Source organism: Myzus persicae, unplaced genomic scaffold (genome assembly GCF_001856785.1).
Source record: "Myzus persicae strain clone G006 unplaced genomic scaffold, MPER_G0061.0, whole genome shotgun sequence".
Lineage (NCBI taxonomy): Eukaryota > Metazoa > Arthropoda > Insecta > Hemiptera > Aphididae > Myzus > Myzus persicae.
The window spans coordinates 299,423-324,191 of NW_019102724.1; the positions used below are offsets into that span (position 1 = coordinate 299,423).

Consider the following 24,769-nt stretch of genomic DNA (forward strand, 5'->3'; position numbering starts at 1 on the left):
AAAGGTTGATTAAATAATGTACGTTAACTTCCAACTAATTTCCAAGATATGTAAATCGACCATGAGACATTTTTGGATAACCCAATCCAATCAGGTAAAACCTAGTTTCTATTTCTAGTTTCTAGGTATACTATTTTACAATGTGTGTTTTTTGTTTTTTTTTTTATTTATTTTTGATTATTATATTAGTATACTATATGTAGTTATACTTCTATTTAGCATTTAGTATTGACTTTACAACATACTAGATTATAAATGGAATGTTACCTATTAATAATGCAGTAGCTGATAGGTTGAACTAATTTTATCCCAAAAACTAATGGCATAATAATATATTGTATACAGTAGCGTGCTCAAAGTGGGGGGGGGAGGTTAGGGGTTATATCCCCCCCCCCCATTGACTTTTTTTTGATGACTTCAACTTATTTAATTATTTTATATTAATTTAAATGTACTTATGCCAAAACATTTATAACACATATTACCCCCATTGAAATTTCCTGGGCACGCCACTGATTGTATACATAGGCGTGCAAAGGCATTGCTTGCAAGTGGTGCATTCCTCTTTTACTATTTACATACCTCTATTATTTTTGACATCATCCAAAATTTTTTCCTTTACAAAGTATTGTAAATATGGTTTCACATAAAATATTTTTTTTTAACAGTAACTATACCTAATTTTGTTAGTTCCTTATTTTTATGCAACAAAAAAATATGTGTTATTATTTATTATAATTCTACAACATTTACTCAAACAAATAAATGGAACAAACATTATTAAGTACTAAAGTAAGTAATAATTATTAATAACCAACTCTTAATCTTGTATACGTTAAAGTTCATAAAAAAATATCACAAAATCTATGAAAATAACTAATGACCATTTTAAAATTTAACTATGAAGGTATAATATTCAACTTAATTAAATATGAAGATAAGTTTTCATAGACTACAAATGTAATGATGGTTGCTGGTATAACTCTCAATAGATTGGGCCCAATTCCTTTATAAAATCCTCGTGTCCTTTCATACCTGAAATAAAATAAAATTATTGAAATCAATACATTTGATACATTATTAAAAATATCTTACCAATTGTTTTGTTATGTTACTGGCAGCACCGCAACACACTGTTAAATGACATGTTAAAACGAACTACAAATATATTTATCACGTGATCTATATTTATATTTTACATGTTTAGTAACAATGAACATGATATTATAAAAGAATATATTTATACAAAATATTTCTTTAACGTAAACCAAATCAATAGAAACAATAAAAATATTTTAACTTAGTTTATTTTAACTGCAATTATCAGTGTATCGCGACGACAGAACAAATATTAAAAACTAACTTTTGGAAAGTATTATTTTATCATATTACGGTATATAATTAAAATGAATTTACTTCACCACATTGATGAAATTGTACAATATATATTAAAAACAAAACAAAATACCAGTTGTAAAATAAATTTGAGTAACTAGGACTAACCGTTAAGAAATAAAAGTATTGAAAACAAAGAAATATAACATATATTACATTATTTCTATAAATACACATACAACTAAGAGGAGTATTGTCATATTATAATTCTGTCTACAAGAGAAATTATTTTGGACAGGGGTAAGTATTAGTCAAAAGGCAATAATCATGTTATATGAAAAAAAATCAAATAAATGTAGACTGATAATCTTATTTATTATTAACTTATTCATTTGTTCTTAACTTTTGTATTCAAGGGAACTTTTAACTTTGAATATTGCACAATTGATGTGTATAATATTATACACATATTTATATCATCTGATATCATATCAATATATAAATATAAGGGACAGATAATTTTATTTTTAACATAAAGAATAGAACATTTTATTAATACTAAATATAAAGAAATTAAAAATACTTGGAATCAAAAAACTAACACAGGACTGATAGGTTTTGTTATGTTTAAACTCATATTGGTGTAATAGAATATTAAGTGTTCGTAAATTTCTCATATATCAATAACACAAGACAAATATTTGGAAGCACGTGTAATAAATATGGCGATAATCCCTTATAGAATCCACCAGCACCTTCGTACCTCCATGTTTGGGTTATACAATGCCAAGTGCCTCGGTATTCACGATGTTGATCTTGCAGTCTTGCACGAATTACTTGATACGGATATGTCAAACCAGCGGCAATTAATTTTGAAAACGCTGCAAATACAATGTATTCAGATGTTTCCTGTAGTAGATAATTAAACATGATTAGTAATTATTATTTACAATTTTAATAGATAGGGTGATCGATTTAACTAAGATGCTTATAATTCAAGTGTCTTATGTTAAATCAATGACTTTATATTTATAACTCACCAGTTTAGCATCAATTGGTAATCTTCTGTATTCATTATAAAAAGTCTTCATTTCCTCGTAAGTCATGAACTGCAGGGCACCATGAGATACGCCAAACATGCCAGGAACAAAGCCCTACAATAACGTATATGACCAACTACTTTTTTTTGGGTAAGGGTATCTATTATACCCATCTATTATTTACTACTTAAGACAAAACAAAAACAATATACCCAACATCAATCAAAGCGTGTGGAATTAGATTATAAATTAAAATGTACTTTAACAGTTTAATTAAAATTTATATTTAGAAATTTAAAATAAACAGTGAGCATATGCTATACAATTTAGCTTCAATTTTTTTAATAACTGCTTTAATAATTTTTCATAGTTTTCATATTTTGTGAAATATAATTTCATTTGGTTTTTAATTTAATTTCAGACTTTTAATATAATTCATCTAATGTTACCTTTAGTTTAAATTAAATCTACAAAGGACAAATTATATAAATCTAGCCCACACAATGAATATTTTTTATTTCATTCGCCAAACTGTCAGGTATTGTAGAATACCTTGTACAGGCCTCGTACACCCTCAGCACCATAGATCTTGCGAAATGCATCCCACATTCCACTGTACGACTTGCTCGGATCATTGGGCTTATCAAATTGCAAACACAAACGAGTCTTGACTACCCATACTGGATTGGTTATCATTAATGTGAGTATGCCTGCTTCTGCTGCTGCAGTCATATGTAATGCTGGACCCAAAGGTTTTTTAGTGTTGTCACCTTGAATCCAAGCTTTTATTGAATTATAACTAAAAATACAAATTGTAAACTTTAATAGTTATATTTATTTTATTTGGTTGTACAAGATTTCCTTACAATAGGAAATAAAAACCCCATGCACTTCCTGATCCCCAAACATTTGGAGTAACTCCTTTATAAAGTCCTTTTATCCCTTCTTGTCTAAATATTGTAGTGACGGCATTTCCCAGTCCGGCATAACTTGGTATTGCATTTCTCCCATCATTAACTGTAAAACATAAATATATATTACATTAAAGTTGAAATTAAAAGAGGATGAAAATAACATCAATTACTCACCGGCAAATCGAATTTTCAACAAATCTAGGGGATGAAGTATGAGTGTAGATGCAACACCGCCTGAAAATCCAGCCACCAAATGTTCTATTTTTACATGTTGAAACATAGATTTTGTTACTGGCGGACTGTTCGTCAGCGGCTTGGTTGGTTGTCCCATATCAGGTACACGATTGACTGATGTTGCTGTTCTAGGGCCAAGAACGTTCATTGTCACACCGCTATATGGTCAATCTTTTATTACACACTCACGATTCAAGAAATTGCATGTAATAGTTGTATAATAAAGAAATTAAGAAATAAAATAAACTATACTGTGTATCAACCAAATTAAATTAAACTCTTCAAACACTTAATTAACAGAATATGTTTATGTATTTATATACATCATATATACTAATGCATAATATATATTAACAAAATAAATATATAGTGAATAATTAAATAAACTAACTTATAGATATTAGGTATTTATCACAATTGACTATCACATAGGATTTTGTTCGACGACATGTCGTGTACGTTCAAGTATAGAGGTGAAGGTATTCGATGCCTTCCACCAGTTTTAGTGTTCTACCGATCGAAAAAACTTTCTGGTTTGAATGACGTCCACATTATTGTAATCGAGATTCAGCGACGAACTTGTTAATCGAACGCGAAACTTAACGGCACAGCGAACAGACTTGAGAGGGACGTTTTAACTTTTATTAGAGGGAACAAAAGAGAAAATTGATTTCGTCAGATTATTTTTATCACAAGGCCAGGGACACCAGTGCAACCGTATCCACTAACCAAACAATGTCCTCTAATTGATCTGTTGGCAATGCCAGTCAAACATTTCGGCGGTTTCCACCACGAACGACTACATGTAGTAGTTCGTATTATAAAGGTACCTACTTAGTATTTACTATTTACTATTTTATGATCTTAGGGTAATTAGTAGTTACAGTGGTTTACACAGCTATTTTCAATGGAGGAGGTTTACACAGGGCCGTCCCGAACTACAATTCATGGCTTTGAGATGGGGGTGTAGACCTATCAAATTTCCGACTCAAACATTTTTTCTGGATTTCCTCGAACACTATTACAATATTACTAATATACACCGTATGTCCAAAAAATCAGGGGCCACTTTACTACTTATTACCATGTAAATATTTTTCAATTCTGTTTGTGGGACATTAAACTAGACTAATGGATCGTAAATTTCGATGACTCACAATGTTTTTAACTCACGTATCTTTCGCATGCGCAATAAAACTTACATTTTTTTAAATGGCAACCCGTAATTTGAATATCATATTCGGGTTTATCGATTTTTTTCAAACCATTTTGATGTATCAACTTTTGTCCTAATTCGTAAATAGTTAATTAGTTTAATAATAATAATTTTGATTGTTTGTTTCGTGGTGTTTAGAAGAAAAAAAAAGTACATACAGTTAGAACATTTTTAAATTTTTTAAATTCTACTTAGCTCTAGTTTAGTCAATTTTGGGTTTAGGACAAAAGTTGATGCATCAAAATGGTTTGAAATAAATCGATAAACCCGAATATGATATTTAAATTACGGGTTGCCATTAAAAAAAATATAAGTTTTATTGCGCATGCGAAAGATACATGAGTTAAAAACATTGTAAGTCATCGAAATTTATGATCCATTAGTCTAGTTTAATGTCCCGCAAACAGAATTGAAAAATATTTACATGGTTATGAGTGGTATAGTGGCCCCTGCTTTTTGAGGCACACGGTATATATTAGGTACATTTTAAATTATAATAATATAATAGATATTAAAATGTTTTTATTTATATTAGTGTTTAGTTTATACATAACATTATTAAGCTACCTATAATAATATATTAACGATTTATCATATTTTTACAGCACCCAAGGTGCTTTTACCAAAATTACAATTTTTTTTTGTCAAATTTCAAATTTTAGTTTAGACTCGCATACAGTCATACAAATAATAAATATATGGTGCTCAACTTTTATTATAATTTCCATTAACAACTAACTTATGAGAAACGTTCTATTCAAACTTCAAGTTCTTGACCGAATGAAAAGTTTTTTTTACCGTCGATAATTAAAAAAAAATTCGAGGTATGTCACTGGAGCCAAAATTCCCCGTACTTATTCATGAATAGTAAGTGCGTACCCAGCCCAAAGGCGGATGGTAACATCCGTAGGGGCCATCACCACTGAATTTTCTACCCTAGCTAGGTGTTCTATCTCTGTGTGAATGGGATACATGTTAACGCATTGTTTTTATTCATGCCACGTGATGTTATTATTGTTAGGAGTTGGCGTGTTGCAAAATGCTGAAATTGAGTGATGATGTTAATTTAAAATTTGTAAAATTATATCGCGATGAAGAATTTCCGTGGAAAGTCATTATTCTTCCATCTAACAAATTTAAGTCTATACGTGATTAATCACTGTATAAAGTGTTGAATTGAATACAATTGGCATAAAAATGACCATTAATGAAATTAAAAATAAAAGAAAAAATCGTTTATGTTCTTATGCAGAAAGGTTGAAAGTTAAATGGGGTTTTCACATTTTCAGTCAAAAGCAATAACCTACTATAGTTTATAGACTATAATTAGTATTTGGTATTACACTATTATAGGTGAGAATACTGAATAGGTACCTATTGTATAGGTATACATCATTTTTTTTTTTTAATGCCCGACAGACGAAGATATATTGTCATTTTCACAAGGTAGGTACGTGTTAAAACGTAAAAGGTGAAACGAGATCCATATCATCCTATGGTGAATGACGGAGTTTATATTACATTTTGTAATAATTAGTAAGGTACCTAGTTAGTACATACCCATAAACAATTTTTATGTTTTGAGAACAGAAATCTCAAGTCCCAAAATTAATGAGTCGAAAATGGCGGCATGGCATACCTATTAGGTGTAGTGCCCTAACAGAACTAAATAAAAAAAATATATAGTGTGTAAATATTATACATAGTAATCTTAGTCCTTAGAAATAGACAGTGTCATATCTTGAAGTTATTGAATCCTGATGTAAATTCATCAAGCAGTGATCTTATAAATCTAACCCTAGTTCAAAAAATGTCTTTATTTTGATACTAAATTTAGGTTATTAAAAATATTATTAGGTAAGTACATATTATGTAGGTAGGACCTCTTCATCAACTTTGTGCATGGTACCCTAAGAACCACCTGCAATACAGTTTCTATGGAACTGAAGCTATATGAAGTTTGATCAATAATTGTACAAAAGATAACAACCAACTAACAGCTCATCTAAAACGAATATTTTAACTTAAATGTATATACTCTTAAGTCTAGAGTCCAGATGTTAAACTTCGCTAATTTCAGGAAAAATGAGTAAACAAGGAAGTGAAAAGAAAAAAGAGATAAATTCTAAAGATGACAAAAAAACAAAAAAGCAGACACCAACAACAATAAAGACACGGAAGGAAGGTAAAAAGTCGAGGAACTTGGTGGATGTGTTCAATGAATGTGCTATGGACAATGCTTACCACACATGTCACAATGTACAAGATCTGCTGAAGTGCCGAGGCTTTCCATGGCCACAGGCGCAAAAGAAGAAGAAAAAGAAAGGTGCCAAAAAAGGGAAATGAGAATAAAAATGGATCGGTATAAATGCAATAGAAATATGTTATTGACTTTTTGTAATAAAAAAATATACATTACATTTATGTTTACATGTTTACATATCACTTTTCCTAAAAAAAAAAAAAAAATAGTAATAATAATAAAAATATACACTGTGACAAAAGTATGACTTTAAATCATCTTGTACAATACACATGAGTAATATAATACAATATGAATTCAATATTACTTATAAATAATAATAATAAAAAAAAACACTAAGCAGATCTGTAATAAACAAGCCTGGCGTCATTTTGGCCGAATTGTTTTTAGATTTTATTTTCTCTAAATAATCGTTTATCACAGACAAGTCAACTAAAATGACGCCGAAACATTATTGAAATGAGCAAATTCAACTAGATCATTAAAACAAACAAACAAAAATAATAAAAATAATAATAATAATAATAATAATAATAATAATTATAATAGTAGTAGTATTAATAATAATCAGAGAGAAGTAAAGAGAGCAGGTATCTTAAATTATTTTAATAATAATAATAATAATTATAATAGTAGTAGTATTAATAATAATCAGAGAGAAGTAAAGAGAGCAGGTATCTTAAATTATTTAAAATTACAAAAAAAATTAGTTATTATTATTATTCTTTTTTTTTTTAAATAAAATTTGGTAACTGCATAGAAAGATGATAATTTTGTCTGTATATATAATTTTATATATATATGTTAAATTCGTTTTTAAGCTCAGTAAGTTAATCCCTGTCATTTTGCACAGCCCATAATTGGTTCATTTTTCTAAAGTAAAAGAAAAACATTTATAAGATAATAATAATAAGACGAATGATGAAACACATTAAATCCTAAAATTAACTTAAAAATAGTTTAATTTTAAAAAAGATAAATACAACAGGAAAAAAGAGTGTTAGAATTTGGAAAGGGTACTATTCATTTATGAAGAGCAGGAAACTAAAATATTAAAATACAAAGACAATTTTGGTAACTAAATAAAGCTTATGTTCTAAGGGAGGATTAAACCTCAAACTGAGCTTTTTGCCACAAATAATTGTGTTGCAATAGAAAAGCTGAAAACAAGCTATACTCAGTACAATATGTGGCATATCTTATTTTAATGAACATTATTTTATTCTTTCATTTTTTTTTATTTATCACCTTATTCTAGATTTCATCATGATTAAAAACATTTTATTTTATACTTATGACATTTTTATAGGCGTTTAACTTCTTTACTTACACACTATGAATGCTTTATTCAAACTATTAAAATGGCTTTAATTGAGCATTCATTAATGTCTCCACATACACCAATAGTTCAACCATCACAGAATTTACAAGGATCAAACATATACAGCGCCTTGCCCATCATTATCATCCAGACTAATTCTAGTATGGAATGATGGTCCACCGCCATCATCAAAAAAACGCCTGAAGGTGAACTCAAAGAATCCATGGAACGGACGGTTACCATCCGAATCAGAACTCCTATTATCAGGATCAGAAGAATCTGAATTCTGAAGACGTTCTGGATCGATAGGATCAAAATTAGATGTGTCAGTTGAAAATTGTATGCGTGGTACATGTGGAGGATTATGACGTCTCATTCCTCTCTCAAAATCTATATCTTGGAAAAATGGATGAATCTTGACCTCATCAGCATTCTTACCCAAGCGGTTTTCTTTACAAGTGCACAACTTTAGTATAAGATCAGCACCTTCCGGGGATAGGTTAGCAGATGCTGGTATTTGTAAAGTATTTTCCCAATGTATAACCTACAAAAAATTAATTAAAATAATTGCAAAATATCACTTCGTGGTTTATAAACAATGGTTTATATACCTTGTATTGAGTCTCTGAGGGGGTGTTAGCAAGAAATGGAGGCGATCCAACCAACATCTCATAAAGGATGACTCCTACACTCCACCAATCACATAATTGTGTGTAACCAGTTCGAAGCAATACTTCAGGGGCAATATAGTTTGGCGTTCCCACTAATGAATGAGCTTCACACCTTTGATGTTCTCGCCGACGTCGCCTCTCTAAAGGTTTTAACTGGTGACATCTACATTCTGCACCATTTACACCCCATTCTTCACCACCACCCATTGAGTCTTGTCTACAGTGCTCACCTTAAATAGTAATGATTCATTAGGACTTAACTTTTTAAAATATATGAAAAATCATTGAATATTTACCATCTTGGTAATATTTAGAATTATGAGTCCATCTGAACCCAGTACACAATCCAAAGTCGGTGAGTTTAATGTGACCATCTCTATCAATCAATATATTATCTGGCTTGATGTCTCGATGGATAAAACCCATTTTATGCACACTCTCTACAGCACAAGTCAATTCAGCAATGTAAAACCTATAAACATTTTCATTATTTAGTTAATAAGTATGCAATAAATCATATTAAGTTTAAATAAAGCAACTCACCTAGCCAAATGTTCTTCAAATATTCCCAACTTGATTAGCAATGACATTAAATCTCCACCGGGTATATAATCCATAACAAAGTATAAATTATCTCTATCTTGAAACGAATAATATAGTTTAACAACCCATTCATTATCGGCTTCTGCTAGTATATCCCTTTCAGCCTTTACATGGGCAACTTGATTACGCTTAAGTACATGTGCTTTTTTCAATGTTTTCATAGCATATAAATGGTTTGTATCAATTTTTCTAACTAATGTAACCTCACCAAAAGCACCAACTCCAATCGGTTTGATTTTTGTGAACATTGATTTGTCCATTTTTGCTCGTTTAAGTCGTATGTAATTTGATTCCTTCTGCGATAACATTTTTCTCATTTGACACTGAGCTTCATCACTCAAACCTATTTTAGCCATTTCTGTTTCAAGCTGAACACGTCTAAACACTCTTTGTTTATGTGACTTGATAACATTTTCTACATGTTGTTCCATGAAGAATTTAAATGCTTGAGGAGAATAATTTTTTACTTTACACTCCCGTCTTTCTTCTTCTTTCTCTTTACTAATATGTTTGCGCTCTGGAATAGGGGACTGGTGATCAATTTTTGACTGATTATCATCTTCTTCATCATGTCCATTAGTAATGCCATTATTATTATTATTATTATTACTAAAAGGATGATGATAGTTAATACAGTTCATCATTTTGTTTTTAGCCACAGATGATGATGGAATAGGTGGTAATGGAGGAGTAGGCTTCCGATGTTGATGGTCCTCAGCATATGGTGGTGGTGGCAATGGATTAGTAATTACTCGTTGGGCAGCCAGAGCTTGCATAGTACTTGCATAGCTAGGAGGTTCAGTTGTCGGTACAACTGATGGGGGTGAAGACAATGACGCTTGTTGAGGTTGTTGGACTGCTTTTTGAGCTTGTTGCTTTTGTTGAATAGATGACGCATAAGACGGTGGTGGAACTGGGGAGGGAGAAGTAGGTACTGGAGCTTGTGGTGCAACAGCAGTTTGAAGTACAGGTTTTTGGACCAATGTACTTCGTACAGACTGCATTATAATTGGTGACTGAGTTTTAGTTTGTCTAGCTCCCCAGGCTTGTAATGGTGTAGGACGAGTTAAGGATGACATACTTCCATTTGTTGATCCCGATACAGGGCTAGATGACCCTGCATTTGAAAACACTCCAGAAGAAGGTGACTTTCGGTATTCTTGAATTGATACAGAGTATGAGGGTGGTGGTGGTGGAGCTCCAACTATTGGATAAGGTGGTGGTGGTTCAGCAGTAGTCATACTTAAGGCTTGCATCTGTTGAGATAATTGTTGCTGTGCTTGTGGACCATTCTGAACTACCATTGGTGAAGTACCTCTTTGATTGGAACTACATGAAGTTCCTGGTGTAGGTGCAGGTGGTCGTGAAGGAACAGCAGGGGCTGGTGACATGCGCTTAAGCAACTGTTGCATGTGTGTCGGTACATGAGGAGGTGGTGGTGTGCTATTGTTTCTAGGTGGGGGTGGTGGAGGAGTTTCTGAATATGCCGAAGGAGAATATTGACGAGATAAGGGTGGATGAGAGTGAATGACTAGATCAGGTTGTCTTGGACTATCTGACCTTGAGCTTCCTGCACCACTGTCTTGGCCAGGACTACTCCTTGGTCCAACTCCACTTCTTTCTAAACTTGATTTTCTGATCAATTTATTATTATTACATAATCCTGTAAAATAATAGTATAAATATTATTAGAGATTGAATACTATAAATTATAATACTGTTTATTATGATAATAAAAAAATAACAATATTATTACCAGATGAAGATTTGCTGCATCCGTTAGACAGATCACATTGCTGTTGCTTAGCTAAAAAATCTAGAGCACCTTCACACCGTCCTCCAGATACTTTAAGTGCTCTTAATGATGCTTCCTAAAAAAATAATGAATTACATTAGAATAAATGAATATAAAAGTGTATAATGTAACCAATCTAAAGTTAACAGAAATTATATATTTTTAATTCAATTTCAATGTTTATTTCTTTAGCTCAAGACTAAAAAACTAATTTAATAAACAAACTAAATTTATATCAAATAATTAATAAATATCTTAAATGGTTAACCAAACATTTAATTATTCACTATTCCGTAAACAATTAATAAAATATCACTTAAGTAGTAATCATTTAAGTCAATATGAAACACATATTCAATTGTAAGCCATTTAACATTTAAACATTATTAACCACTTTTAAAATAAATACAAGACATACTAACTAAGAACTACAATATGAAGTAATATTTCTCATAAAAATATGAAAAAAACAAAAATGATTTTTTAGAGTTTACAAAAAATTAAATAGAGAAAAAGTGAAGGAAAAAATGTTACTATTATATAAACTGTAAAGAGGCGGTCACGCGATTAGTGATAAATCCGAATAAATTGTTATCGTAAGTTGCAACAGTTGCAAAATATTGTCGTCGTGTGGACACTGGACAATATGAATGTTACTTCTTACCAAGGCCGTAGCCAGGGGAGGAGGGGTTAGGGTTCAACCCCCCCTGAAATTTTTTTTGAAATAAGATTTAATTATTTATTAAATAAAGATTAATTTAAATTATATTTTTATAGTTTCATATTTTATTATATTATGAAACATATTTATACTCTAAACCCCCCCTCCACCCTAAATATTTTTTCGGCTATGGCCTTGCTTCTTACTGTCGCGATATGGCTGAGAGGTACTACGTTTCCCCAATACAAATAATTGCTTACAGGGGATGAGTAACCTCCTTCTCGAAATTTAAGTTGTTATTGTTCGTTACAAAATAAACTATTAACTAAATTAAACTATCATGCATTCTTGATTTCAAGATAGCAGTGATGGTTAAGCGACGGGGGTGGGGGAATGGATACATCTACGTGATTTTTGTATCAATATTCATAATAACTTAGGTAGGGAAATATGTAATACATATGTATACAACGGTTACAATTCATGATCAAAATATCAAATAGGTGTATGTTAAAAATGCAGCCCCATCTCCACCCCCATTACAAAATAATTTTACAGACACTGCCCCGCACCATAGTGATAGTAATTAACTATCATTGTACATACCAACATGTTTTCTTTATACAGTGTTTCATAATCATGAGCAGAAATTATTTGGAGATAATTTTAATAAAAAAGTTTATTTTACAAAAATATCATGTTATGTTAAATATTAATGTCCTGTATTTATATTCCGATTTAAGCGAGGATTTAAGTGTGTAACAAAATGACGGGTATATGCGCGGCTTCAATGACAAGAGCAATACAGTACTTTCCTTGAGTTAATGCGTTTGAGTAATAAAATACGTTACTCCACATTAAGACGCATTATGATGAACACAATACACCAAATCTTGTAAAATGTAAACCATTAAAAATCTCAAATCGAAAGGATAATGGATAACAACAAATATTATATTAGGTGCTGCCATGAAAACAGAAAAAAATATACTAATTTAAATTCCGTCATGAAACACACCCCATACTATCGTGGTATAGTACTATAGTCTAGTTGCACGTGTCAGGCACGTACACCAAAAAAATTTCTGAGGGGGGGGATTCATAAACAAATTGTCACCGACCAGTTATTGTAGTTATCGACGATTGATATATATAAATTACACAACTTTTAATTTTCGGGAGGGGGGGGGGTCGTTCCTGCACGTTGTGTTACGTATTTGTTAGGTAATTTATCAGTTTTTCGCTTTCTAACCTTCTATCATAATTATTCACTATCTAAATCACCCATCGGACTTCGTATAACCATATTTTCATGATAACTATAGCACAAATGACAAAACTCTCGTTAACTACTGCTTCATATATGGTGATAGGAAACTATGCGCGATCAATATTTTTAATTTTTATATTGTAATTAAAGTAAAATATTATCAAAGTGTAATATTTTTGATCAAAAGAAAATGTAACTTTTTAATTTACATTGATGTGAACTTTTGAACTGATTTTATTACTAACGTTGAAAATAAAGGGAATAACAGTGAGCAATGAATAATTTAAAAAATGACATAATTATGGTAATAACTAATAGCCAATAGGTTGGTATTATCCAATAAATTTAAAACCAAATAAATAAAATACAAAAAGTTAATAAACATGACTACAAACGATATGTCATATTATAACATGTGGTGTGGTTTTCAACTTTTCAAGTCATCAAACGCATTCGCGTCGAAATTACTGAATGAAATTTTCTACCACAACCCACAGTCATCTTTTAAAATTTAAATCAATACAATTAAAATAAAAAAATTACGAGAACAAGTTAAATTGGCCTTATTTTAGCATCTAGAAGGGGTTTTGTTCATCGGGAAGACCAAGAATATTAATGAATATAATGTCTAGTGAAAGTAGCACGATAATATTGGGTTGGTTCTCTACTTGATCTAGAAAAATGTAATATCAATCTAAATCAGTATAATTTTTGACCATATTAAGGCCACATAATATGTCGCGTAATAATAATTAATAAGCAACTCTAATCTAGAACTAAAAGCCAAACATTAGACACGAACGTACCAAAATACCCAATTCCACACACACGGATAGATATAATTTTTAATCAAATGTAATTAAACTCGAAAAACATGTCTAAACTTTTGCAATTACATGGACCGGTTTTGTCTATCCTTCGATCAATCATAAGACTAACAAAGATAACATACATACTTCTACAGTTCTACAAAGTACAAATTTATGGGAACATTGAACATAATTACCTTACCGGGATTCCTCAATATACCCACATAAATATATATAAAAACCGGAACTATAATAAAATGTTTTATCTCTCTTCTTAGTTTCTTACAATAAAAATTCATGAAAACCTGTTTGGTCTTAACGGGGTTTATTCATTTACATTTTTCACAATTTGTACTGAGTTTATGTAAAACTACAATAACTATGAAGTTGGTATTTTGACAAATTATAATGAAATTTTCATTAGGTACAACGAAATATTTTGCTTTTAAAATAAATAAAATATATAATATAGTAAATATCGTGAATTGTGTTTATTGAAATGCGGCGAAGTTATAAAAAAAATATTAATATTAGGTAATACCTAATTAGATAAATTGAAAATTGATTGATGCAAGGATTAAGAAAAATATTTATTAAGATTGTGTGATACGACGATACGTTCAAATTATTTTAACGTTCGAAAGGTCTCACAGTCGGACATCACCTCAGAGGATTGGGACAAGGTCACTTACACCTTTTTATTGGATCTTACATTCCAGAGACATGTATTCATGCAATCATGCGACAGTGGTTACTAAAATTATGAAAGGATCCAAAGAACTAATATCTATTTTGAATTGGTAGATTTGGTTGGATTACTTTCTACATTCCTACATTTTTTAGTTTAAACAAACTGGAAATGTATAAAAATATATATGTGTACAATATACACTGTAGTTGGTTTTTACTTGATGAATATACCTATTGATTTTACAACGATCTTGCTTTATTTTGTGAAATTTATTAGCAGAAAAAATGCCTTCATTTTCAAATTGAATATCTTTCTTGGTACGAAATTGGATCTAGTTGATATTTGGAGAGAGGAAAGGGTCAAAGGTAAAAATTAAATTAGTAAAAAATGGGAATTTTTACGCAAATTAAGTTTCCGAAAAATCGAATTTCACATTTTGTTTAATTCAACAACAAATAACCGTTATAGGTATACTTGAATTTTTCACTAAATGTTTACATTACGGTTTTATGATTTTTATATACCTACCTAGTAAATTTGTATTATAGCTAATTCTTTTATAATCATTCGGAGTTCAAATTTTGACAAAATACGTTAAAATTACGAAAATTTGCAAATTGTTTAGTTGTTAAAATGTTCTCATTACATTAAATAGCAAAGGAATAAAAACATTTTTTATAGACATTTTTAGTTCAAATTTGGACAAAATTAGCTATTTAAACCAAGAATAAAAACTAAAATTATTTAGAAGTAATTTAAAAATCGTATCTTGTATCTTGATATATAATTTTAAAGTGCCATGTATTATGATACTTTTTACATTAGGATCATGTATCTGATTTTTCCAAAAGACACAAGATATTATGTTTATATACTTTTATTTTGAATAGAACCAACAACAAATTTTATTTCGATTCTATAACTATTTATGTATGACGTGAAGAATATATATTAGTTATAATGTGCATTGACTGACTTATTGACTTATAGTATTATTTAATATTTATGGATTTCAAAGTATTTATGTATAGACAATATGTCAGTATAGTAAATAGTTAATAAAATTCAACAAATTGGAAATATAAAATACAGAGTATAAATGTATCATGTATCTACATACACTAAATGCATTATCATAATACTTTTTTTTTGAGTATATTGCCCAACCCTGACAATTTTAATAATTAAGTAGTAATAATAAAATCCTAGCATGAAATTGTTTGTCTGAAAGCAGAATCTATGAATCATAAATTGTCATTAGAGAGAGGGTTACTATGGTAAAAATAATAAATGTTTTAAGGTTATGATCCTTACAAAATTTGGTCAGAAAAAAAAGTTGTAGCCAGGCCAAACATTTTTATGTTCACATTTATGTTGATAAATGCTGTTTCAGAAATAATTAAATCAACCTGAGGGAATAATAATAGTAAAATATACATAAAAAACATGTCATTAAATGTACTATGTAATATAGGCTATCAAACTGATCTCAGAATCGTTTTTGGTATATCATGATTTATCATTGAATTCAAATTTAACACATAAATCTCAGTGACTTACTTATTGACGAGGTACACTAGACCCCTAGTGTATACCTAATTTCTTCCATTTTATGATTGTATAGCTATTGTAGTTTGTGTTTCAAATAGTAGATATTAAAATAACAAGATAAACTTTAATAATAATAAAATATTGTAAAATTACTATTTAATCATATCTGTCATAGGTAAATACATAGGGAAATAATAACAAATAGAACTTTAAATTTATTTTCAAAATATTGGAAAATTTCTTTGATCAATCATAATGATGTTACGAGTAAGAACGGCTCACCATTTAGTCATTAATGTGCATAAAAAGTGATCTCCTCCAAAGACTATACTAGAAATATATAATTTAAGATTTTAAACATCAGAAACATTGAAAAAAACTTATGTTAACCAAGTAAACGATAACTTTGATAGTTAAAGTTGTAACAGTAATGTACCATTTCTAATTCTGTAAAATGTACCATAATTTTTAATAACTAATAAAATAATCTTACAAAACAAGCTTTTGATGTTTTTATTCAACTTTTTTTGCCTACTAAATGAGCCCTCCGGCAAAGGCTAAGCAATCCTAGTAACATGATATCCACATAAGTTGTTTTAGTACAAACACACAATATACCACATACAATCTATTTAACCCGTGTTCTTTTTAATATCAGAGCAATTGACCTAATGACCTATTATTGAAGGTAAGAATATTATCTAGGACTTAGAGTGAGTTTTTTTATACTTTAACTGTAAAGGAAGATATGAGTTAAAGCTTATTACAATTTACAATTTAAAAATGTTTATTAATTTAAAAATTAAAACTAAAAAATGTTTACACATAAATTTGATAATAGCTCAATTCACTCCAATATTAATAAAAAACAATAGTTAACTAGATTATTCTGAACATATTTTGCTGTTTCGTATGTTATATAGACTGTATTTTAGACAGTCTATATAACATGCTCTTAATATGAGAATATAAAACTAATTTGGTTCTTAAATTAAAAATTAAAAAAGCAAGTTTTTAGGAAGAGAAATTAATAAAATAGTAACTGTAATAGGTAAGTAATAACTAATAACTAATTAAAAAGTTATAATATTAAAATATGTCACAACAGCAACACTCTCATTTGAGCATTCGCCCAAAGTAGATATTTGTGTTGCTACTCCCTCTCACAATCGAATCAAAAACTGACCTTTTACCTAACCATTTTTTACAATAATTTACCAGCCCTGAACTCACTACAGAGTATTTAGATCCAAGTAAACAATTACAATATTTGCACCAAATTAACATTCATCATTCATACGTCCACTGATGTTTACATTCAAATATAATTTTAACTTATATAATAGTACAAGTGAAAAACTTTTTTGATACAAAAAGGATGAGAAAAAGTCTTGAACATGCATAAGAAAGATAAACTCAGGAAAGATTGGATGGATCATCATTATTGACCATTGAAAAGTGTATAACTTAGTAATATTAATTCAACTAAGTTAATGAAACTCCATAAACCTGTAAAGATGCAACTGAAGATTTTTCTCAAAAGAACGCCAAAAATAAGCCCACGTGAAAATATCAATTTTTAACAAAAAAAAAAATGTTTTTATATACTGAAAATTATAATTACTTTAAAATGAACGTATTGATTTTGAACTATTTTACTTGATAATACATTTGTTTTTGGCAAATTTAATCATTTTTGATTAGTTGTACTTTACTTATGCTTTGGTAGAGAAAGGTAAGCTGGTAAGCTAGTAAAAGAATGTGAGCCAGTAAGAGAATGTTCATCTTTTTTCAGCATACAAAAAGGCTTCTTACAATATTATTTAATATTTATGATATTATACGCACATTCATATGATACTCGAGCACATGATGTATTTATTTATAAATATGGTATTTGAACATTTTTTTTTCAAAAGAGCTAAGCCAGCCTAAATCTATCTCAATCTGTGAATTTAACTTAATAAAAATGTACATGGTTAGGCTGGTAAGCCCTTCCAAAAATAAGTTTAGTCTGGGTTATAATTCTATAAATCAGGTCCTGCTTACATGCAATTCTAATATTTTATATCTACTGCTAAATTTTTTAACCCTGGTAAAATTAAATCATCCTATAGTTTTTAAATCACTAGTTTTTTTTTTTTAATTCTACAATCTAAAGCTAAAAATTTCTCTAAAATTTCCTTGTATAGATAATAAATATCTTGAATGCATAAGTTATATTTATTAATACAATTTTACAACTTAGTTTGTTTTTTAAATTTTATTTATCAGGTATATATTTAATAGTTTAGATGAGATTATAAAAATAAGTCAGAATCAATATAAAATATTTATATCACATTTACTTATCTTAAATTTTTTTTTTTTAAAGATTTAATTGTTATAAGGTGGGGTCTTAGGCCCTAAACAAGGGTTTGTCATTTAAAACATGTGGAGTTATCTAACAAACCAAGTTCAAAGATGAAAAGATTGGCTATAAAAAGGGCACTTGATATGTTATAATAATTAGTTATACAAATAGAACCTATGATTTTGAATAGACTAGAAAGGTATTAAAGAGTTTTGAGTTTTGTTTGTGGATATAACATTTTGGGACGAAACAAACTACTGGATTTGGCTGGTCAGTAGCTGTGTTACTCCAAGAGCAGATGCTGTTCAAAAACTATGACTGAACTGACTGGCTGACAAGTACTTACGTGTTATCTCAACTACACAAATATTTCTAATACTACCTGTTAGAATCATCTGGGTTACCTTGACTGCCTCCATATAGGAATTTATTGATAAATGTATATTCCAGCGTTCTTGTCTGTATCATTGTAATAAACAACTTAATTTTGTTTTTAATGTACAATTTACTATTCACTGTTTTGAAATCAGAACATTTACCATTTAATATACTCCTGCCACTGAGAGTGCGCTACTCGTTCGCGCATCCAAATGACCAAACTTCACATTTTGGTACCTAATTTCTCCCTCTCTACCACCTAAACGGCAGGTTTAATGATGGGAATGAGCGAGATCAGAGGAGTTTTGGTCGCTGCCCAGTAGTGCACTCTCAGCGGCACGAGTAGAGTTAAAAATATACATAACAGTTATTGATTAGAGAGATCACCAATATCGTTTAAGACTGCCGTGCGATTTATAAATGACTGGACTTATGAAATAACAAATATTAACTGGTGTGAACAACAATTAAATTTAAGTATAAATACAGTGATTGACTAGAATAACAAATTACATGAAGAATGCGCAATGGGTATTGAAAATAAATTATAAGGAAAAATAGGCGAACCAAGGTTAATTGTAGAGATCAATGAAAGTTTATTTTTAAAAAGAAAAATTCAAGTAAAGATGGTATTTCCTGAACTGTGGATATTTGGATAAATTTGTCTAGAGAAAAAGAGTCATTTTTTATATAAGTGCCTAAAAGAAAAACAAGAATTCTGCTTATGGTGATCAAGAATAACATTTAGAAAGGTTATTTCAGAAAATAAATTTTAAAATGTTTTTTTATAGTTAGGTATATATTATTTTTACCTGATTTTTTTATTATCTACTTATTATTTAATTATTGCAAGGAATTTAAAAATGTTTTTTTTTAACTATACATTATTTTTACGACCTCAAATGTAATAAACTAATAACTCATTGTTAATTAAACCTCAATACTATAATACGAGTATATACTTTTTTATTAATTAATAAATTGCGGTAATCGAGATTGACATGGATGATCATAATAAGGTAGTCTTGGAAATATTTCACTAGTCGAGATAACCCAGTTCTGCACCTAAGGTAGTCGAGGTAACACGAGAGTACTGGCTGACAAAAAACATCAATCTTTATTTATCATAACTTGTACCTAAAAAATACCAGCCAGTAAATTCCAGTCATTGATTAGACCCTATCAAAAGTCAAAATAGAATAAATTAATTGATTAGGTATGAATATTAGTCTATTTATTTATGTCTTTTAACACAAGTAATGCAATAACTAACAATAATTATTTGATAAAAGGATGCTAAATAAAAAAATTGTTGAATTGATTAAAGACCAAAATCAAAAAACGCCTTTTGTTTAATTATTTCTATTATAGGTAGTGGGTACCTAATGTAATATTAATTAGTGTGGATTTGTTTTTTGTACTAACTAATATAACTTCTTAACAAATTAGAATTAATGTAAAAACATTTTAAAAGGTTAATTTTCAGCAAACACTAAATAGTAAGGCTCAAACTTTATTACTTTTGCAAATTTGACTTTTTTAGACATACAATGTTTAGATATTTTAATTATATAAGTAATTGTTCATAGAAATGTAGGTTTTAGGGCAATTTTATGTATTTTCAACCTATTTTTAAGATGTCTTGCTTTGTTAGAGGGTAAATGAAAAATAAGATTTTTTTGTGGCAAGCACCAACATTTGGTGGTATCTTATCTATGTGTTGTATATAATAAATAGACTTTTACGATTGACTGCACACACTTCCTCTAAGGTTGTAGTCTAGAAACTAAAATATATTTTAAACAATAGGTAGTACTATATTTTAATTTTTCAAAAATATTTATTTTTGATACTTTGAAAGAAAAATTGTTTAGACATTTCAAAATCTTTAAATTCTTGTAGAAAACTACAGTTTAACAAATTCATAAATTTTTTTAAAATGTATTTTTGTGGAATATTAAGATATTTTCAGAGGAATAATGTTAAGTTTGAGCAATATTAATTAGATTCAATATTTCAATTATGATCATATGATCATATAATCAGCGACATCAAACTAATTCAGCGGTCATGTTCTAAAATAAAAATTATTTATTAAAGACTCACTAAAATTATTAATATAGATATGCAATATAATAAATAATATACATCTATACCTTATACAAATCTTTGAATAGATTTGAATATTTTTCTTTATAATTAAATTAAATAAACTGAGCAGATTTAATATATAAATAGTTCTAGCTTATGTTATTAATTAATAGTCTCACTTTATTTCTCAGTGGTTTTAAATAAATATATTAAAGTATTAAATTAGTAATACAAATAATTCTTACTTCGGTATACCCCATTGCGATTAATTGAGAAAGTGTCTGCCGTAGTGCGTTAAGCTCTTTATCGACACAGTTGTTTGAAAGAGAACTAAGGCCAGATACAGACCCAATTCCAGAGGTGGCTGATCCTGAAGCACTTGAAATACTCGACACGCAGCTGGCAGCGCTGCTGTCGCAGCCACCAATATTTGCAAAGGGCAATAGTGAATTGCGGATCTCTGCTAATGCCTTCTGGCGGTAGCCCGAAGATGATGATCGGGTAGATGGTTTGCCCGATGCAGGCGCCGCAGAGTTCATGCTGGCGACGGCTTCCTCGGGCGGCCCATGGCTAACTGGGGGCCGAGGACACACAGACTACGCACTCACACACATTGCAATTTTGAACACAACATGTGATGGTATATGGATAAACTTAATATAGCAATCACATGGTCGATACAAGCAACTGTAGTTACTTAATTAAAAGTAAAATATCCAGGTCTTCGTGGATGAAAATAAACACCTGAAATACAAAAACAAATTATATAAAAGCCTCAAAAATATATGTGATCAAACTAAGAATACTATGTTCAAATCACTGAAAAATTAATACTACAATAATTATTTAAGTATTTTAAGACATAATAAGTACCTGGCCTACTAATAACTGTAATGTACTAGTCCATAATAATTAAAACCAGAAATAAGTCAGGATTAATATTTTAAGTATTAATACTCTTGAATGTAGGTAATTCCTTTTATTTTATATTATTACTTTTTATGTAAGTACTTACTCAATGATAGAATAATGTTTAGGTATAATAATTAGAATTTGAACATACCTTGCAGTTAAGCAAAATATTATATTTGATATAATTATTAATTAAAAAATATATTGTACTCATATAAAATTATTTTAATATGTAGGTATAGGTAGGAGTAAATTTTTTTTTTTATATTTATACAATCTATACTTCTTAGCATAATAAGTATAAGTGAAAAGAGACAGATACATAAATTGAAAAATATATATACTCGACTGTGATCAACATTTATATTTTAATATATTTTTAATTATTTAAATACATATATTGGTACACTAAATCCAGCTTTCTATGATGTAACTATACTTAAATTAAATATTTTATTTACTATTTAAATAGTAAAATAACTCAATCGAAATAGATGATATAATAATAATAAATACATATGTAACTTTAAATATACCTAGTTAGTTTATTTACTGTTTCCTTGAAGTCTTAACCTATTAATTTATTAACTTTATAATTTATAGTAAATTAATAAATATTTAAAATATAAAATTATATAAAATTATTTCCAACCAAGATTTAATTTAAATATTTTAGGTACAAAATTATAACAATAAAATAAAGAAATTAAAATATTAACCTTATAACATTTTAGTGATATAAATAATAAATATTAAGGATTTTACCACTAGATGGGTGTATCCAGGTACCTATACCTAACAGTGATTTTACACTTTTAATTTTGTACAATCAATATTATGGTAGGTAATACCTAATAGTATGTGACATACCTACACATAAGTACCTATAAGTATAAATAAATAAGTACCTAGGTAAGGTACCTAAAATAACATACTCATAACAGACTAATTATGAATTACCAAATACCTCAATGACCATATAGTTTTAAGTGACATTTGGATTAGTTTCAACAAACTATATAGTATATACTAATAAGCAGATAAAAAACAAGTTATTTGAATATAATATTATGCAGTAATATCTTAATTTAAAAACTTAAATGTGTATAACTATGACATGAATAATTTATTTTTATGATAACAACAACATATATTTGGACAAAGAACAAATAAGTTATGATAATGACTAATACCAATTGCAAGAACTACATTACTCATATATAAAAAGTTTATTTCTCCAATTTTTTAAAATGTCCTGTGAACTAAGAAATATTCCCTCTTGATAATTATAATAGATATAGTACCGGCTTATGTTATGTAACAATATTATAGTTTATTAAATTATTAAATTTAAAATTCAAAATCAACGATTATCATTTTACATAGATTAATACATTTTTTAATATCACTGAAGTATGTTTATCTGAATGATTCGGTTCATTATAATTTGTATATACTCACAAGCTAGTTGTAGTTTGTTGCATGTAGTTCATTAAAGAACTGCACTAACTGGTGGTACCTTCACTATAAAATTATAAACTTTGACATTGCATGGATATGAAAAAAACTTAGCACCAGTCGAGCAGATAATAACTTATGTATAGTTAGGTAGATTCAATAAATATAAGAAGACTTAATTTGTATATAAAAACAAAACTTAGAAAAAACCCCGGAATAAACTAAACAAATTAATTTGTGCATAAAATAACCTCCAACGCTATTTTATAATTTATATTTTATACAAAAGACCAAATCAAAAGAATATTTAATATCTTTCCTCAACAATTCATAAGAACATCCACAAATTTTGTTTGATGTCTTCAAACGAATACCATTAATACATGCGTTTGTCAACGGGCAGCTATAACTATAACATACACGAACAGACGAACGGCTAACAACTATTTATAAGCGTACTAACCGAATACCCAATAACTTGTGAGAGGTTGGATGGGACTGTGGGACTCAAGACAAAATGGGAATAGGATATATTACCATAGAGGAGCACCCGGTCATCATGTGTGGATCACCTGGGTACGGACTATCATGTGGGTACTGACCTCAGGACCGGCGGTGCATCGTTATCCAGTCTTTGGAGGGTCTCCGGTGGGTCTCCGGTGTCCGTGTTCAGTGCACGTAACCACCAACACAGCCTTTGGAAGATGAACGCAGAACTCGCGGCACTTTTCGCACATTTAGAACGAATGCGGATCGGCGTTTCCACGGGACGAAGCGCACAACGGACGCGCTCAAAGGCGACCGTCGGGCGTCGAGTTGGCGGGCGCGGACGCGGTGAAAAAAATATAAAACAATATTATCGGGAAACGAAAACAAAGAGTCTACGTTGTCGAGTGTGCCATTATCATGGCCGCCGCCATATTGCTACAACATTCCGATGTCCCCCCCACCACCGAGAGATAATTAAAACTAGTCAAAAAATAACTGCACGGTTAATTAACACAAATACACGAGAACGATCGTAAATAAATCTTCTTTCATTTTTTTCTGTCCACTTCTCACGTCACGACGTTTTCCTGTATTTTCTTTATCGTTATAAATTAATAAATTCGTATTTTATTATTATCGAAAAAAAATCTAACAACAATAATATCACACGGCGGTGTCGGCGTATCGTTCTGCGGCGGCCGAGTGAGTGTGTTG

At 29.5% G+C, this 24,769-nt stretch overlaps 3 protein-coding genes across 6 annotated transcripts; 1 reads left to right on the forward strand and 2 right to left on the reverse strand.

Moving 5' to 3' along the window:
• Nucleotides 1–865: 865 nt before the first annotated feature.
• On the reverse strand, nucleotides 866–4,185 carry LOC111033033 (mitochondrial folate transporter/carrier). Of its 2 annotated transcripts, none has more exons than XM_022313592.1 (7): nucleotides 3,915–4,185; nucleotides 3,464–3,651; nucleotides 3,242–3,392; nucleotides 2,928–3,174; nucleotides 2,376–2,489; nucleotides 2,099–2,244; nucleotides 866–1,035 (listed from the first exon to the last, which is right to left on the reverse strand). In XM_022313592.1, exons 2-7 carry the CDS (start codon nucleotides 3,618–3,620, stop codon nucleotides 900–902), a joined length of 951 nt encoding a protein of 316 aa, XP_022169284.1. In that variant the 5' UTR covers nucleotides 3,621–3,651; nucleotides 3,915–4,185; the 3' UTR covers nucleotides 866–899. The 2 variants fall into 2 exon arrangements, with proteins under 2 accessions (XP_022169284.1, XP_022169283.1); XM_022313591.1 differs by having other exon boundaries at nucleotides 3,464–3,681.
• Nucleotides 4,186–4,239: 54 nt separating this feature from the next.
• Nucleotides 4,240–7,357, forward strand: LOC111033035 (small lysine-rich protein 1). 2 transcript variants are annotated; one of them, XM_022313593.1, is made up of 2 exons: nucleotides 4,240–4,349; nucleotides 6,820–7,335. In XM_022313593.1, the coding sequence occupies exon 2, from the start codon at nucleotides 6,825–6,827 to the stop codon at nucleotides 7,083–7,085; it is 261 nt and encodes an 86-aa protein (XP_022169285.1). In that variant the 5' UTR covers nucleotides 4,240–4,349; nucleotides 6,820–6,824; the 3' UTR covers nucleotides 7,086–7,335. The 2 variants fall into 2 exon arrangements, with proteins under 2 accessions (XP_022169285.1, XP_022169286.1); XM_022313594.1 differs by lacking the exon at nucleotides 4,240–4,349 and adding an exon at nucleotides 4,999–5,093 and having other exon boundaries at nucleotides 6,820–7,357.
• Nucleotides 7,358–7,746: 389 nt separating this feature from the next.
• On the reverse strand, nucleotides 7,747–24,769 carry LOC111033032 (serine/threonine-protein kinase Warts). 2 transcript variants are annotated; one of them, XR_002604361.1, is made up of 8 exons: nucleotides 24,169–24,769; nucleotides 21,442–21,940; nucleotides 11,354–11,468; nucleotides 9,538–11,260; nucleotides 9,291–9,466; nucleotides 8,935–9,224; nucleotides 8,333–8,867; nucleotides 7,747–7,875 (listed from the first exon to the last, which is right to left on the reverse strand). XR_002604361.1 is itself a non-coding variant. In XM_022313590.1 (7 exons), exons 2-7 carry the CDS (start codon nucleotides 21,733–21,735, stop codon nucleotides 8,436–8,438), a joined length of 3,030 nt encoding a protein of 1,009 aa, XP_022169282.1. In that variant the 5' UTR covers nucleotides 21,736–21,940; nucleotides 24,169–24,769; the 3' UTR covers nucleotides 7,747–8,435. The 2 variants fall into 2 exon arrangements, 1 of the variants encoding a protein (XP_022169282.1); XM_022313590.1 differs by having other exon boundaries at nucleotides 7,747–8,867.

Bases quoted from the DNA above. Each gene is read 5' to 3' on its own strand.
- LOC111033033 (XM_022313591.1), bottom strand. From the start codon at position 3,671: ATGAACGTTCTTGGCCCTAGAACAGCAACATCAGTCAATCGTGTACCT. The intron at 3,393-3,463 runs GTGAGTAATTGA...TATGTTTTACAG, and splicing joins GTTGAAAATTCGATTTGCCG to TTAATGATGGGAGAAATGCA. The intron at 2,245-2,375 runs GTGAGTTATAAA...TATCTACTACAG, and splicing joins TACCAATTGATGCTAAACTG to GAAACATCTGAATACATTGT.
- LOC111033035 (XM_022313593.1), top strand. From the start codon at position 6,825: ATGAGTAAACAAGGAAGTGAAAAGAAAAAAGAGATAAATTCTAAAGAT.
- LOC111033032 (XM_022313590.1), bottom strand. From the start codon at position 21,735: ATGAACTCTGCGGCGCCTGCATCGGGCAAACCATCTACCCGATCATCA. The intron at 11,469-21,441 runs GTAAGAATTATT...TTATTTTTTTAG, and splicing joins TCGCAATGGGGTATACCGAA to GAAGCATCATTAAGAGCACT. The intron at 11,261-11,353 runs GTAATAATATTG...ATTATTTTACAG, and splicing joins ATGCAGCAAATCTTCATCTG to GATTATGTAATAATAATAAA.